This window comes from Diorhabda sublineata, chromosome 3 (genome assembly GCF_026230105.1).
Source record: "Diorhabda sublineata isolate icDioSubl1.1 chromosome 3, icDioSubl1.1, whole genome shotgun sequence".
Lineage (NCBI taxonomy): Eukaryota > Metazoa > Arthropoda > Insecta > Coleoptera > Chrysomelidae > Diorhabda > Diorhabda sublineata.
The window spans coordinates 9,025,409-9,042,972 of NC_079476.1; the positions used below are offsets into that span (position 1 = coordinate 9,025,409).

Here is a 17,564-nt window from a genome sequence, read left to right on the forward strand (position 1 = left end):
TTATGGTGACCTCTTGGGATCTAAATCACGTGACCTTAGATGCTAAGCTAATCTGCACCACGGATCACGTTATTGTATTTATGCTGAGAAAATTATGAAATGCTGTAAAAATTCACTTTGATCGTGAACCACTTAACAACTTTAGAAATACTTTACAATTCTATTGGAAGCAAATACTGTTGTTGTTTGATGGTGTATTGGTGGTGTATAACAGTAGCCCCACAACTGACAGGACATGGTGGACGTCACAGTTTTCCCCGTGTACTTAATTGATGAGTGTATTATGAAATAGATTAAAAAATATCTCTATTACTCAAAAACTTATAGAAAATACTGCTTTTGGTTTTCTTCCAGAAAATGAGTTTTTTTTGTTCTTTGCGTCTCAGAAAAGTCCTCAAGTAACACTATAGATAGGCGCCACTCACTGGGATTATGCTCAATATAGAGTTCCTTCATTAGACCATCAATATTCGTACACGCACACAACGAATTTCCCATACTGTAGAATGCAGAAAATGTAACATTTCTTTTTCTAAAAGACGTAATTTTTGTCTCTTTGGCTAACAAGTTCCATTCTTTAAGAGGGGAAGCAAGAAGTTCAGACTGTTGCTTTATGTTATGGGGAACAGGTCTATAGCAGATGGCAAATTTGGACATTCGATCTTGTGCTTTCCTTCAGTCTATGTTAGACAAAAATATCAGTCGTAAAAATGGTTAAGGGTTAGGCTACTGCTTTTGGTTTTCTACCGGAAAATGAGTTGTTTTATCTCTGCGTCTCAGAAAAGTCTTTAAGTAAATCCCAGTGAAGATGAAAGAAACCCGATAGGAAGTAATCATCTATTTTCCACTTTCTGCCAATTCTCATTTAAAATGATTTGGAATACTTTGAGGAAAATCAAATTCATTGAAACTTTTCTACTATGATTATGTGTTACACAATCAAACTATCTAACGTTTTCATATATCCAAATCATAAAAAATACATCTTTGTAGACTCTTTATGGAAGGTAGACCGTGTGAAAGCAATCAATTTGACTAAGTATAAGATTTTTTGTAGGTAAAATAATACGATGTAGAATATGGTATCAAGTTCAAAAGGATAATAAAATATCTTTTATAACCAAAACTTGTATATTCACCTGTTAACTGAAATGGTTCTAGCCCGTGATTTTCTAGACTATAAGCCAATGCAGCGGATGTAATCACCACCAGTCCATTTCTTGCTATCGTTAGAATATAAAAAATCTTCTTTCTGATCGATTGTTTTATATCCCCGGGGGCTTGAAACAAAGGAGCTGCATACACTTTCAGCTTCTGGATTCAGAACAAATTATTAACAAACACATTTAGGATACTATCTAATGAAATAGCGGAATTTTGGAATTTTTTATATGAACTGATTTGGAGTTTATATAAAATGAATGTAATCTCGGAAAAACACTCATTTCAAATCAAGTTTCCAATAATTAGTGATTAAATATAAAAAGTTATACAATCCGCAAAATTTTATGGCTGAAAAAACAGAGGATATTAATTTAAATAATACCTCCCATAGCTCTTATAACCAACAGAATTTAAGGTAAACTTGATACTGCATATTGGATGGTTACTTAATTCCTATGGAACACCAAACTCTAATACCAGAGCATCCCAATTGGATATGGATTTCAAGGAAGTAATCCATACACTTCTTAAACTATCAGACCTCGCCTTTTCGTGCATGAAAATGAAATTATTCCCTATAAATGATGCAAGCAGCATCACGCGATCTTGATTAATATTTTCTAGTTAGAATTTTGCACTTATAGACCGCAGACCGCACGATATCCGTGCTGCATCTTATTTTATAGTGGTAGCCCTAGCAGTTTAAATTTTTCTTAATCTTAGGAAAGTATTTTAAAGTGGTTTAAAACCAATCATTATTTCCAGAAGCATTGTTCTAAGGACCCAACCAAGTGATACATAACTATTTTTTCTGCACCCTATGTATCCAAGAAGGAAGAAAATACCGCCTGTTGTAAATTAGCAGGAGCTATTCAATAGTGATGTCATGGGTAAGCGAGACGTGAATTTGTGGACAGTTTTTTTTCTCGATTATCTAAATCCATATTTATTTCAGTTAACCTTCAAAAGACACGCCTATAAGTTTCACAATTGTACTATTAGTTTGTGAGTTATAGTATTTGGAGTGATGCAACTTTTATAAGTTTGAAAAGATTCATAAAAAGGAAGTGGTTTGTTGAGTGTAAACGAAGCGAAATAAGCACTGAGGACATGCACGCAGTGATTGCCTCGAAGAGACTGTCACCGACGAAAACATCAAAAAATCCACGAAATATTTTCGTGAAACCGTGAAGTAAAGCTGATTCAGATAGGTGAGACCCTAAATATATCAAAGGGACGTGTTGGACATATGAGAATATCGATGTTTAGCATGGCTCTATGCTTTCACAACCACAATCAGCGAAATCGACTTTAAGAACCGACTCCAAAGCATAGAAAGACACAAAAGTCGTCTGGAACAGTATTATGCATAATACTCATTGACTCTTAAAAAGGGGTCTATAACGAGCTTTTAAATGACAAAATTGAGGAAAAAGCTGTACCGTTTTATTAAGACAACGCACCATGTCATGTCCATGTTCATGGAAAAATTAGGCGCAGAGTTCTTTCCGCATCCATTATATTCTCCAGATATGGCCACTAGTGATTTTTTCCTATTCTGAAACCTCAAACATTAAGTGATAAACTACAAACGAAGCAGTTTAATCATATAACCAACACTGACAGAAACAAATGATGAAAAAACTGACTTACTATTCGTAATACTAAACATTAAGTAGGGTAACTAATTAAAGCTAATTCTAATTTAATTCTGATATCATAAGTTTTCTTTGGCAATCACTTTCATCCTATTGAAACAGTATGTGCGAGCCCTCTACAGGTAACGCTCCACAGTCCGAGAAACGCTGGCTTACGATTAAGTTTTCCTAGTAGATTGAGACGAAGAAAAGTCCAACACAACCAAAACTATCACTTGGTTTCACCGTATATATAGTCCCGCTATCGTTTACTTTAAAAAATCTCGTTTCACATAACCAAGACTTGATCAGGACCAAAAATATAAGGAAAACCTTCCTTTCTATATTAATTGGGAGTGAAAACTTTAGATTTTCATAAAAAATTTGAAGTAATTGGACTACTTAACTTATTAATAAGAGTTTGAGATCTCATTAACAACAAATAGTCTGACAATTCACAAATTTTGAAGACTCAATGAACAAGTATTTTACCCTCAAAAGAAGTAATATTATACAACACGTTATTCCTAGGACGCTATCCCATAATCTACATTGATATATATGAGCCAGTATATTTTTCCACAACTTGAAAAAATTATGCCCAGCATCAAAGTTCAGTCCAAGTATATTTTTAATTTGTGACGAGGCTATTGTCAATGCGGCAGCTGAAGTGAAAGCGGAAACAACTGGAGACGATACAAAATTCGTTAGTAGACCTAAAAAAATACACTTTCAGTTAAAGGTATCGAACTACTCGATTATCTCAGGAACATCTTGTACGTTAATGAACTTAAGGTTATAAGGGATTTGTAGCATGTCAAATATTATAATGACTATTTCCTTCGAAAAATTTAAGCCAACCAAAAAGCTGTAATATTTTATGTTTACCTAGCAACGATCAAATTTCAGCGATAATACTGCACTAGTGCAAATTATCGATAATTTGCACTAGTGCCAAATTTTCGTCTAGGATTAATAAACATCATTTGGTTTTAATTTTATATTTTAAGAAAAGGAACAATTATTGTTTATTTTAAATTAAACTTTTCTCAGGAAATAGTCTGCCAAAATGCCCTCTCGTGCATGTCAAATTGTCTCATAATTTCCTCTCGTGCGCATTCGCGCACTCGAGAAAATTAAATTATCGACAATTTGACATGCACTCGGGACATTAATATTGATAATTCCATAGTTGTTAGATTTTGATTGAATCTCTCTACTTTTGGTGATAATTTAAAGTTATCAACTGTGGTTATCAAGATGGCCAATTACTCGCTTTATCAATGTTTGGGTTTTCACTTTTGTCTTATGTTAGACTATTCGCTGATACCATACTTGTATTAAGCAACTATGTTACTGAGTCTGCCAACGCGAAGGAAATCTGCAGATCTACATATGATTTTTTTCTTCCCTAAAACGATGCTGACTCTCATCGTTATTTATTGACAACCGATAAGACGTTCATCTCTTCCTCACCTTCTAAGATGGACCGGAAGCTGCTTCATAGTTGGCTCGTCACATTCAAAACAGAAATTTACATTTGCTTTTTGCATATGTAAATAACAAACACTATACCTTTTCTACGGCATTTCAAACAGTGAAAATAAAGCATAAAAATAAAGTTTCTAGCAAAGAAAAATTGCAATTTACAAAATCCTATCAAGGGTATGGGAGAGAAAACATAATTTTTTATTCAAAAATTATAAATATTCAGGTGAGTTCAACCAGCGGTTTTCAATGATACTACAAGAAGGAAAACCTAGAGAAAAAGTACTATTGCGACTTTCAATTAAAATGAGGAAGAAAAATTATACGTGAATGATGTTTAATTTAAGTGAAGTGTCATGAAGTGAACAGACAGAAGTAAAATGGATGACTCAGCAATAAAACTAAGCAGTCCCGAAAATGATCTTTGGCTATAGAACTTCTTCCATTTTTATTATAGTTACATGTCAGCTTCCTTTTCTTGGTGGTCGGAGTCTATGACAAAATCTAGTAACTGTTGAAAAATTCGTTAGTAGGGAACAATCTAAGAGCTCATTAAGACATTTAAGTAATTACCATGTTCAAGGTTGAAGTCCTTCTAAATTCCTTACTTCAAGATAATGAATCCTTCAACATTTGGGTTTGATTCTTATGATACATAATGAGTTTCTGATGAATGGATCTCCATATGAACGTTACTGTATGTATAAAACGTCTAACTACCTAGCTCAGTTTTGGAATTATCAAAAGTAGAAGGAATAATTTCTTATGTTCAATAGTAATTCTTGTCAATAAACACATATGATATTATTTAATTTCCTACATTGCACTGAACGACAATGACTAATCATCCACATATCTAGTGAATGCTGTAACTTACCAAATTGTAAAATTCCAAAAATAACTTGTATAGATCCTGAAAGAAAAGCCAACAGAGCTGCAGCTTCCACACGACCAAAGCTCACAGGCTTAATGTAAGCTTCACAAAGCAGCGATAAAATTGCCGTTGGTGCTACGCTCATTTCGGGAACCGTTCCAAAAAATGCGTAAATGTATCCACCACATAATGCAGCATAGAGTCCATTCTGAAAGAAAAATATGTCTTACACCAACAAATGTTTATAATAATTGGAATATTATAATTTGGAGATTTTACTGCGAAATAAATATGCAGGGCATATGAACGTGATCTTTTGATCAAGAAAATATTAGTACTGTCATGTTCTTATTTATTTAAATAGTTTTTAAGCGATGTGGTAAATTTTTACACACAGTGTATCTTACTTATGGAATTTATTTATACATTGAACTATTCAATATTCACTACACTATGTAACAATACCTATTATTAGTACTACGAGCTTCATATAACTACAGTTTTTTTTATTGTTCGGACCAGTTGACTGGTTTTCGAAATCAGAATTTTTAAAGTACAATATTAATGTATAACAGATGTCACAAGCTAGATATATGACATCGTGGTTGAATTTGTTAAAAGGCAACACTGTCATTTTGTTAGAGTAAAGAGAGTTGTAAAAAAACTGTGAAATATTATTGTTGTATCATTTTTCAAGTACAAGAAAAATGAGAATCTTTGATACTTGAACAACTTGTATGTAATATAATTTGATGACAAATCGGAATCTAGAAATTTAATAGAAAGATTATTTTACTGTTGTCTTCAATAAACAACAAATTTTGATTATAAGCAAAATCAGAAATCGTTTTATTATCTCTATATAGCTGCAACGAATCTTCACAAATGATTGGGTATGCAAATTGAGCAACATCCCAGCGGTGTGATTGGTCCACCTTCATGTTGATGAAAATTCACTCTTACTTAAGGCTCAGAAAAAAGAAAACCCTTTTTTTGACGGAGAATGTACAAAATGAAATATGAACAATACATCTTAACAACATTTTCCTTGATATATTTTTAATTCCAGTAATAAGAATTATTCCCTAGCCCCTAAGTATTTAACATCCCGTCAACTGTTGTCAATAAAGTAGGGAAACTTTCCATTTAGTGAAACCTCTTTTTATGATGCTGTATTTTCAGGTAGATAGACCTATTTAATGACTATCTGGAGGTATTCCAATAGTGGTACTTGAAATATAAAACTTTTAAAACCAAACCAGCAAATATTGCGAATGTTGAAGTTCGAATAGGAAAGAGTAGATTTTGCCCAAAATCATTAGAAAGGAATACAATATTTTGGGCAATTTTTACAAAAAATACGCTATTGCTAGTCTTATGTCCTTTGTTTGTAATAGCAATATGTCCTCACAGGAAAGCATATAGCGAGCTTTGGTTTATGGCATTCAATTGCTGTATAGTTGTAGATGTGCCAAAACGAAAGAAATTTTGGGCATTAATAGGAAAAAATTAATTAAAACAACCAAAATGTAATCACGTCATTAGAAATGATAAGACATCGATCAACATCAAATGATAATAGACGTCACTTCGGTTCAATGGACGTCAATTTATGTCGAGGTAATTTTTCATTTTATTAACCAATTATTATGAGAATTGTCAAGAATTAACGAGAACAAAATTATTAAAGAAATGAAATTATTGATATTTTTCCTGTTTTATTTTTCATGGAAACATTTTTATAAATTAAGATTTTTGTTAACATTTAGAGATTGCTAAAGGCGAAAAATGCACTATAGTCTCTCGCGCCGAGAGTGCGAAGACTGTTTTACTTGTTTTTGATATAAACGTTTTTTCTCCAACCATCAAAAAATGTTGATATTTTGCTCGTTGCTTAGCAACACTTTTAATCCTAGGATTAAAAACTCTTGAACTATCTAATTGAAGTTTAAAGAAAAAAACATTGTCTCTTACAAACTTAGTAAAACAAACTAATTGGGCAACTATATATTTTCATCGTGTTCGGGATTCATTTTGAAAGCAGCGTAAAAACTACTACAAAAATTATATGATTAGAACGTCTACTAACGTCTACTTGACAATCGATATTTACCAATAATACCAGATATCCATGACTACTGACTTGCTAACGCTGTTATAATTAATAGGTGATCAAATTTATTACCAAATTATTAACGATTTTTGAATAAAGCAAACTTTATTTTAATTTTGACTTGGTTAGAGAAAAAATAGTATATATCATACGGACTAAAAGTGCCTATTTTTACTTGCAATTTTACATTCAAATATTTCTCGTAAAAAATATGCACTTTTAATCCTTAATCAAATTTATTACCAAATTATTAACGATTTTTGAATAAAGCTAACTTTATTTTAATTTTGACTTGGTTAGAGAAAAAATAGTAAATATCATACGGACTAAAAGTGCCTATTTTTACTTGCAATTTTACATTCAAATATTCCTCGTAAAAAATATGCACTTTTAATCCTTAATCAAATTTATTACCAAATTATTAACGATTTTTGAATAAAGCTAACTTTATTTTAATTTTGACTTGGTTAGAGAAAAAATAGTAAATATCATACGGACTAAAAGTGCCTATTTTTACTTGCAATTTTACATTCAAATATTCCTCGTAAAAAATATGCACTTTTAATCCTTAATCAAATTTATTACCAAATTATTAACGATTTTTGAATAAAGCTAACTTTATTTTAATTTTGACTTGGTTAGAGAAAAAATAGTAAATATCATACGGACTAAAAGTGCCTATTTTTACTTGCAATTTTACATTCAAATATTCCTCGTAAAAAATATGCACTTTTAATCCTTATAATATAATATACTATATTTAAATTATTTGTTGACGTTTCTCTCATAAAGTTGATATTTTTCATTTCTTGGTGTTTTGTACGATTTCATGCATATTAGATACATATAAACATCTCTAAATTAAAATATCTTGTACACACCATTGTATGTAAGAAATATCGATTAGTAATATTAATTTCTGATTATATTTTCCTTTGTATATTATCTTTAGATTCGAAATTATGAGCTCCATTAGAAAAATACTCATTTTTGTGGCACATCTCCTATTTAAAAAAAATTTCTTAACATCGTCCGTCATTTTAATACAAAAGTCCCAGATTTATATGTCTGTTAATTGAACGTATTCTAAAAGTTCCATATGCAGGCCCGTTTTTAAGCCTCTGAGGAAGTGCGCATTGTGAGTAAATGCATATTTATAAATACTGTCATCCTGGCTAACTTCCATTAAAATCTTATCTAGAGTTGATATTTCTTTTTAAAAATGAAAGGGGTGAACTTGTCTTCGAATTACACTTGTGGTGTCTTCATCAAGGACTTTTACTGGTCTGTCTGGACTTTTCTTGGGAGGTTCCACTTGGCCTGTTATCTTTCTCCCCTGTAATAATTTAAAAACGGTGGACTTTCCAACTCCAGTCATTTGGAAACATCGGTCGACAGTTTCTTGTACAGTAAATTTCGGGTAATGGTATTTTAAGCAATCGTGTACATTTGAAATAATAATTTTTTCATTCACTGATATTGGAGAATTATTGGAATATCTTTTCGTTGGTGTTAATGTTGCCATTTTATTACTAATCTTATAATACTGTGAATACTATTTACAGCTTAACAGCAAATACTGATGCGTTTAACTAAACAAATATATATAAAGGTCTAAAAATTTTGGGTAAGGCACCATTGCCCTTACGACGCATGGTTAAGCCGAATCTGAAATAAGGTTGGAATTAGGTAGAGGTATTAATAGAGGGTTAAACGGTACCTGTTAAACGCAACACGTAACTGTATAATCAACTACGTAATTAATCCCTACACAATATTTCAAAACCTACACCTATGGCCAACACCAAAATTGAGCCGAACTGGACGGAATTTCCTATTTTATTGCTCTATATATATCTGAAATAGGCTATAGGTAAATGTACAACTTACTTGTGGTTCTAGTCCGGCGATTACAGCAAATGCTATTGCTTGAGGTATTAATGTAAGACCAACTGTTACCCCTCCAACAAAATCAGTGATCCCTGTGTCTAAGCTGTATTGCCTCGACCATTTTAAAAAAGGTAATTTTCTCAACAAATACTTTTTCCACAACATCTACAGTATAGCTCTGGTAATATTGATTACATTCTTAATATCTTCTTAACGGAGTATAATTTATAATTGGAAATTATGATATGTATTAGGTGTATGTAGTGGAATTCTACTTTAATGAAAATCATATATTTGTTAGTACCACTGTCAAAATTGACAGAAAATTAATATTCATTACAAGCTGCCTGATAAATAGAACAAATTATCACTCCTACTATAGATGATGATCAATATTAATGTCCCGAGTGCATGTCAAATTGTCGATAATTTAATTTTCACGAGTGCGCGAATGCGCACTCGAGGAAATTATGAGACAATTTGACATGCACGAGAGGGCATTTTGGCAGACTATTTCCTGAGAAAAATTTAATTTAAAATAAACTTAATTCTGTGTTTAAAATTTGTTATTCTTTAAATTATACCGTAGTTGACGATCATCATATTGGCATTGAATTGGTATCGAGAAAATTAAGTTATCGACAAGGTTTTTTTAAAAATTGTCCAGTAGGACGAAATGAAATTTCAAAGTGGACAAGAGATGCAGCGGAAGCTATAGGAATTGACACGAAAAGAATAAAAGTGACAAATCACTCGAACCGTGCTGCGGCAGTTACTCAGCTTGCCAAGGTTGGGGTTTCAGAAAATCAAATTATGAAGGTTACCGGACACTCAAATCAGGCCTCGATAAAGAGTTACCTCCAAGTAAATAGTGAACACCACGAGGAAATTGTACAAAAAATGCGAAATGACAGTAGCGAAGTAACAATAAGAAGTGGTGGAAGCAGCATAGAAACACCAACGTCGGCCTCCAGTAAAGTTGCATATTCTAATTGCATTTTCAATAATTGTTCCTTTTCTTAAAATATAAAATTAAAACCAAATGATGTTTATTAATCCTAGACGAAAATTTGGCACTAGTGCAAATTATCGATAATTTGCACTAGTGCAGTATTATCGCTGAAATTTGATCGTTGCTAGGTAAACATAAAATATTACAGCTTTTTGGTTAGCTTAAATTTTTCGAAGGAAATAGTCACGCTAATTTTTGATGGTTTATTGGGATAGTGTTATGACTGCAAAATGGACGAAGTCTATTTTACAGTCATAACTAACCAAAGTCCACTTAAGTCAAAGTCCGGTATTCTTCGTTTCTTCAGACTCTGCCCACACTTTTTTAAGGCAATTAAGGAATGTAACGAATTGTCAAGATGAGCTGATATCCTTTTAAATAAAAATAGTTTAAAATAAATAACACGCTTTCAAAGCACATCAAACAAAAAAATTAAAAATAATTGCTTAACATCAGTAAGGGATTGAGAATATTTGTCAGACAATTCCGGATTTGAATCTACTAATTTACAAAAATTTACGCAATTAAGAAGCGGCTTCCAATCAAGTCTTCTTGGAATATCAGGTTGAGGTGGAAGAGAAGTTTTTCTTTTTAGAGAAACCTTTATAGGCGCTTTAAAAACAATTTTTTTATGTCTGAAATTAAATTACTTACAAGAGGAATATATTTCCCAAAAACTTTATTCCCCTATTTAGTTGGAGTACAAGATTTTCATATTTTGCCCTTGCTTCATCATGCACTTTGCTGCATCTGATGAAATGAGCAAAAATTTATCTCCAAGATCAGGCGAAAGATGGAAAATATTGAAAGATCCTCTTGTATAAATCCGGCCACTAATGCATTTGTTTTTTCTAACTTATCAGGAGCAATGAGATTTTGGTAGAATGTCGTCGCTAAGTACTGTCAATAAATGACAGGTGTGTCAGAGAAAATCAATTGAATAATGGATTTCTGGTATCAGTTTTATCGATGGTTCTCATTTATGCGAAAAAAAAAATTAATTCACATAAGTTATACTAATTAATAATAATAACACAGCTTCCAAAACATCAACAACATTTGCGTGAGTATATTCATCTGCTTCAGCAGAAGTTGAAAGCGAAGTCGAAACGTTTATCAAAATACATTAAGAGTACATAGAAGCTACAGAATAATACTTTTCATATCAACCAAAAATTATTTCATAAGAAACCTGTAGCTACGCCCAATAAAAACACCGATCAACTGTATCATCAAAACAGACATTGGAAAAGTATTGGTCCTCATTGTGGTCAACTCCCAAAATTCACAAGAGAAATGCCGACTGGATAGCAGCCGAAGAGATGCGATTAAGTATTGTTCCGATGTAGTTTTATTATTTCACACTGAAAGAAATCACTGACGTAATCCAAAATACTAACAACTGGAAAGCACCGGGAGTTGATAATATCCAGGACTTCTGGTATAAGAAATTACCGAGCTTACACAGGAAATTAGCAAAGCAATTTCCCACCTCCTACAGAACCCAGAAGATATTACAACGTTTTTTGCACTGGGCTCCACTCATTTGCTTCCAAAGAGCTCACAGACGGATGACCCCACTCAGTACAGACCTACCAAGTACTTACCCACTTTATATAAGATACTTACAGCTTGTATCACTAACAGAATTTCTAGGCACGTCAAGAGAAATAACATTTTCGCAGAGGAACCGAAAAGTTGCAGAAGAGATCATCAAGGGTGCAAAGAACAACTTATCATGGATTCTGTGATACTTAGATTCACAAAGTTCACCCAACTATTGTAAGCTTCCTTTCAGCAACGATGAAGAGATGACAAACGAAACTACATCTTCAAATCGGTCCAAACTCCCTCAGTACTGAAGAAATACCCATTTGTAGGGGAATATACCAAGGCGACTCCGTTGTTGTTCTGCCTTGAAATGAATCCCCTATCAACCATGCTCAATGATTCAAAGTACGAATTCAACATTAAAACGAGCAGAGACACCAACTGTCTTATCTCTCATCTTCTCTATATGGACAATATCAAGCTATACGTAGCAAATAAGCGTCAAATCATTCACCTTCCCGATATAACACATCGATTCTCCACCGATATACATATGAAGTTTGGACTGTCTAAGTGCAAGACTCTACATATAAAGAAAGGCATTAGCATGAACGGAGATGTGCGACTTTCCAAGAGAGATATCGTACAGGCGATGGAGATTTTAGAATCCTATAAATACCTAGGATTCCAACAGGCCAAGCTGCTGGATCATAAGCAGGCAAAAGCTAGAATCCAGAATCAATACACCAAAAGAGTGAAGTCACTTATGAAATCCGAATTAAATGCGGACAACTTAGTCCAGGCAATAAACACCTATGCCATACTTGTTTTAACGTACTCTCTCAAAATCCTGAAGTGGACGAAAACAGAGCTAGAGGGTATTCAGAGGTTGACACGAACAATGATGATGAAGAGCAACAACCAACACCCGAAGTTATCTACCATTAGAACAGCATTACCCCGAAAAGAGGGTGGAAGAGACTTGATTGACCTTCTTAACCAGCACTCTCGCAGATAATGAAACTACGTGAATTCTTTATACTAAATCGGAAATCTGAGCTCTACACCGGATTATATCCATAGTGGATGAGGATTATTCGCCCCTCAACCTCGAGACATCGAGAAACTGGAATAGTGATCACGAAAGGCACTATACGGTAGACATCATCATGACCTCAACCAACCGCATGATGACAGAGAAGCTTCATCCAGATGGCTTACTACCGGCAATGTCTTTCCAGAGACTGCCAGAGACTGAAGGCTTCGTGATGGCTATCCAGGTTCAAGTTATTGAAACGAAAAATATTATTAAATATTCCAACGCATAATCTGACAAATACAGAAATTGCCAACAAACATCAGATAACATATAACATCTGCTTATAGTGTGTTAGCTAATACCGACTATCTACACCGGCATAATCAAGTGTGCAACATTATCCACCAAAAACAACTGGCCAACAAGTTCGGTCTTTTCAATACATATATACGGTATTACAAATACTGGTGATACTGGAAAATGATAATTTTAGACTCTACTACGATAGGTCATTATAACCGATAGACAAGTGACGAATAACAAATCTAACATCGTGGTGGTTGATAGAAGAGTCAATTCAGTCGTTCTTGTCGATGTAGCTATACGGAACACTTATAAAGTTTTCAACAAACACCAGGAGAAACTGACCAAAGATGTGGATCTCTTAATTGAGATTAAACAAATATGGCACAGCGAAAATGTAGAAATAGTCCCAGTTATGATGTCAGCAACTGGCGTCGTGCCTTAGACCCTGTACGATAGCATCGCCAAACTGAGATTACCAAAAAAACACCTTCGCTGACATTCAGAAAGCTGTAATATTGAATACTTGCCACACAGTGCGCAAGTTCATTATGTGAACCGAGCCTAATCCTTTTGATACTTTGTATCCAGGATAGGTGAATAATACCGGCTCTAAGCTGAGTAGTGCATAAGTCTTTCGCATATTAATAATAATAATAATAATGATAATATATATATATATATATATATATATATATATATACCCCCAACGTTTCACTGTTCTCTTCAACCAGCCTCTATGTGGGATCACATCTTCATTCTATCTATTTGGCCTCCCTTGGCCACCTTTTCAATTTTCATATCTTCCTTACCCCTGGCAGTAGGGTTAAAATGCAAGACATTTATGATGTATAATTTACGGAGTAAATGGGTGTAAGGGCATTGTACCACCATAACCTCTTGTCCCGTTCAGGATTTAGGTAGTGGATCATGTTCGAAAAATGAGCTACAGACTCCCACGGCTAGCGGTAATCGCAGCCGGATTGCCTAGGATGCGCATGAGATGGACCAGTGAGTTCAATTCATACAGTATGCACTCATATTACGGGGCAACCAACATGGAGACCGATACGACCACCTACCGATATGCCATTCATCGTGATTTTGTTAAGAGGTACCCATAATTGCAGCATTTAACGGAACAAAGAATAGCTGACCAGAAAAGGAGTATTGTGAAAAATAATTTGCTTCCTGCACCTATTCTGCAATAAATAGAGATCCTTCCAGATCTTCAAAGAATAGATGATCATCTCGTAATGCAAGATGCAAACGGTACACTCGGTGAAACCCACATTAGCGAACATGATGATGTAATAACTAATAATCAGACTATACCCGATTTAAACAATACCGAACCAAATATCGTCAATAAAGTGTCACTCGAAATGCACAAAGCATTAGCGGAATTTGAGGGCACAAACCCTATACGTCGTCCAAAATTACCTAAGCTGAGGACCAACAAAAATTCTAATAACATCATTGCAGGGGTCGATTCATTAATGGGAGGCCTCTACGTCGAGTACAATACGCTCGAGCGGCTTCATTCACTTATTTACTTTGGAGCTATTGCAGTACATCGATACCATTAGGAGTGAACTAGGACGCCTAACGGAGTACAAAATTGTGCACAACCCTCTAAATATCATCCATCAGAAACTGGCCAACAAGTTCAAACAAGTGACGAATAGCAGACTTAACATCGTGGTGGTTGATAGAAGTGTCAATTCAGTCCTTCTTGTCAATATAGCTATACCGAATACTCATAACATTGTCAACAAACACCAGCAGAAACTGGCCAAATACGCGGATCTCGTAATTGAGATTAAACAGATGTGGCACAGCTAAAATGTGGAAATAATCGCCGACATCCAGAATATTGAATACTTGCCACACACAATAATAATTGATAACTTCACCAATCCGAGGGTTGTCACTTTTGAGATAAACAAATAAAAACAAATATTTAAAATTGGATTGACCTCCTAATTTATATTTTATGTGCAGGAATGAAAAGAAGTCATTGGGTATCAAACAATCAATTCGATGTTTAGACTATTCAAAAACTTTTTTGTTTGAACTAATGTGTGAGAGATCGCATTGTCGTAGTGGAGAATAATTTGTCTTCTGAGATTGGTTTCAAACAGCAAACAAATGCTGGTGTACCATTCAGAATTGACCGTTCTACGTTGCTGTTATGTCAAGATGGCAACATGTCCAGTTATTTAGAGAAAATAGGCTATCATTTGCTTCTCAGTGCTTCTTGCGCGAACAGCTTTTGTTGGATTTGGCTCTTCTTGAAAGACCCATACAGTCTATTGTTATTTAGTTTAAGTTTCGTATGCCTGTAATCATGATTTGTCACTTGTCAAATTGTACGATTGTCAAATTATGCGGTATCCAACGCATACAAATATTTTTGACAGCCGAATGTTCATACAATATTCAATGTATGAAAGTGGAACTAATGACCAAGTATGCCTCAATATCACAACAAGTCAAATGACGATCTTACAATATCAGTTTACGCACTGCATCGATGTTTTCTGACACAACAGCCTATTTGGACGACCATCACAAAATTTATCCTGTCACGAAGTGCAATCATGATTGAATCCGGAAAATCATGGAATCATTGTGGCTCGAGATGGCTCACCATCACCAAAAGCCGGTGTGAATTGATAGGCATATTGATATTGGTTCAATCCGTCGAAATTCTTAGAAATTCATCGCACGAAAATGTTCGCCCTTTTTAATTTCATTTTTGGTCAAGATGAATGTTTCAAGTATCTGTAAACAACTCAAATAACAGTCGTATGACAATAAATTCTGAGTACGTTCATCCAGAAATGTAAAACATTATGATGGTAATATCATATTCGACATAGTGTTGCCATATCTCAAGACTCAAGTAGCAACTCTCGTACTTTATACTAACATCGTTTATATTTTTCCAATCTAAATATTCCGAAAAAGGTTCACAATATCGAATTTCACCAATAATTCCAATTGGTGTAAGATTGAATGATTTTTAAGTTTACTTCGAATTTTTATCAATTGATCAAACCTTAAAAAATGTTATGTTGATAATTTCTTGGTACGAACAGGATAACTAACGACTAAATTCGTGTAATGTATCAGCTACCAAAGCATATTCGTATTAAATTTCATTACAATGTTGCCAGAAGTATTCGCAAAATCGTGAAAATATGTATAATTTTTTTTTCTTCAATGACCATTATATTGAATTTTGTACAAAACAAACCCTAATTTTCTTCAAGTTTCTATCCCACGTTTCACTTTTTTTAAAGCAACCTGTACATGAAAATAAAATATTTTATATTAAATGATATACTATTATTAAATCAAATACTTCTTCTAGCCTAATCAACGTGTCTCAAATTGCAACCCACTGATATTAGTCTACTTCAATTTCGTAATAACCATGTTCATAAAGTTTTCGTATACCAAAACACAAACCAGGTATAAATGAGAAATCGCCTGAGTTTAATCAGGGAATTCATACAAGAATTGGATCCAATGATTATATAAGAGTTTATACTTTCTGACAAACACCATTTGGAAAAATTTTAAGCTATTTTGGTGAGGTTTCACTGGTTCAAATAATGAAAAATTTTGATATTAAATTTTATTTACACTAAAATTAATACATATATACATGATTTATTTATAATTTTTGAACACAACATGTGTGGAACGCCTGTTAAAAATCTTACTGAACGTTATGGTTCGTCTGCAGCTATTAATAGGCGCTCATACACAATATAATTGTAAAATAAAATTTTCCTAATACATTTGTAACATCGGTTACCACCATCCGCCATGTTCGATGATTGGTTCGTGAATGATGGGCTCATGAACTATAACTTTTTTGACAACTGGAACGTGTACTGGAACATGTACTTTCTCGACATGATGATGGTGAACAGTGTGAACATGGTAGGGCACCTTGATCACGACATGTTTACTGAAAGTAATGAATGTTAGGTTAAAATTTAGAAAATGTAAATCTCTATGTGTGGATATTTTCTCAAATTATTGTTATTAATATAAATAACCATTTACGTTTGAACTGAGAAATATATGGATATCCACATAATAGATAAAATTAACAAGTTCGTCATTACCGCCTTCATACTTGCGGTTGAAGAAGTTTGCAGAAATATTTTGTTATTCATTAAGTAAATAACAATTAGTGTGCCAAGCCAAGTAAATTTCCAAAATAATTGATAGAAAAATCTGTGGAGTGGGTTAATTTCAGGAATGCTTATCACTTAAGTTATAATTGAACTAAGTTTTTTAGCGAATCGCGTTTCATCCTTTCATGTATTTTCCCGCTTTTGAAATCTTCTTAATTCCTATAGAACGATTTTTCTGATAAATTACAATAGGCTTCAGGTCTAATATTGTCATATAAATCCTTGTATGATAGCTAAACAGTTTCAAACAACACTTAGAATCATTGATTCGTGTTT

At 33.6% G+C, this 17,564-nt stretch overlaps 1 protein-coding gene across 1 annotated transcript in view; it reads right to left on the reverse strand.

Annotated features, from left to right (window-relative positions):
- LOC130441229 (sodium-independent sulfate anion transporter-like) overlaps positions 1-9,331 on the reverse strand; it is a 31,392-nt gene extending 22,061 nt beyond the window's left edge. Inside the window, exons 1-4 of the mRNA XM_056774809.1 lie at positions 9,167-9,331; positions 5,167-5,371; positions 3,294-3,517; positions 1,140-1,314 (exon numbers count right to left, since the gene is read on the reverse strand). Of these exons, the coding sequence (XP_056630787.1) occupies positions 1,140-1,314; positions 3,294-3,517; positions 5,167-5,371; positions 9,167-9,331 (769 nt within the window). The remainder of the gene's footprint in view (positions 1-1,139; positions 1,315-3,293; positions 3,518-5,166; positions 5,372-9,166) is intronic.
- Between the last annotated feature and the right edge of the window lie 8,233 nt (positions 9,332-17,564).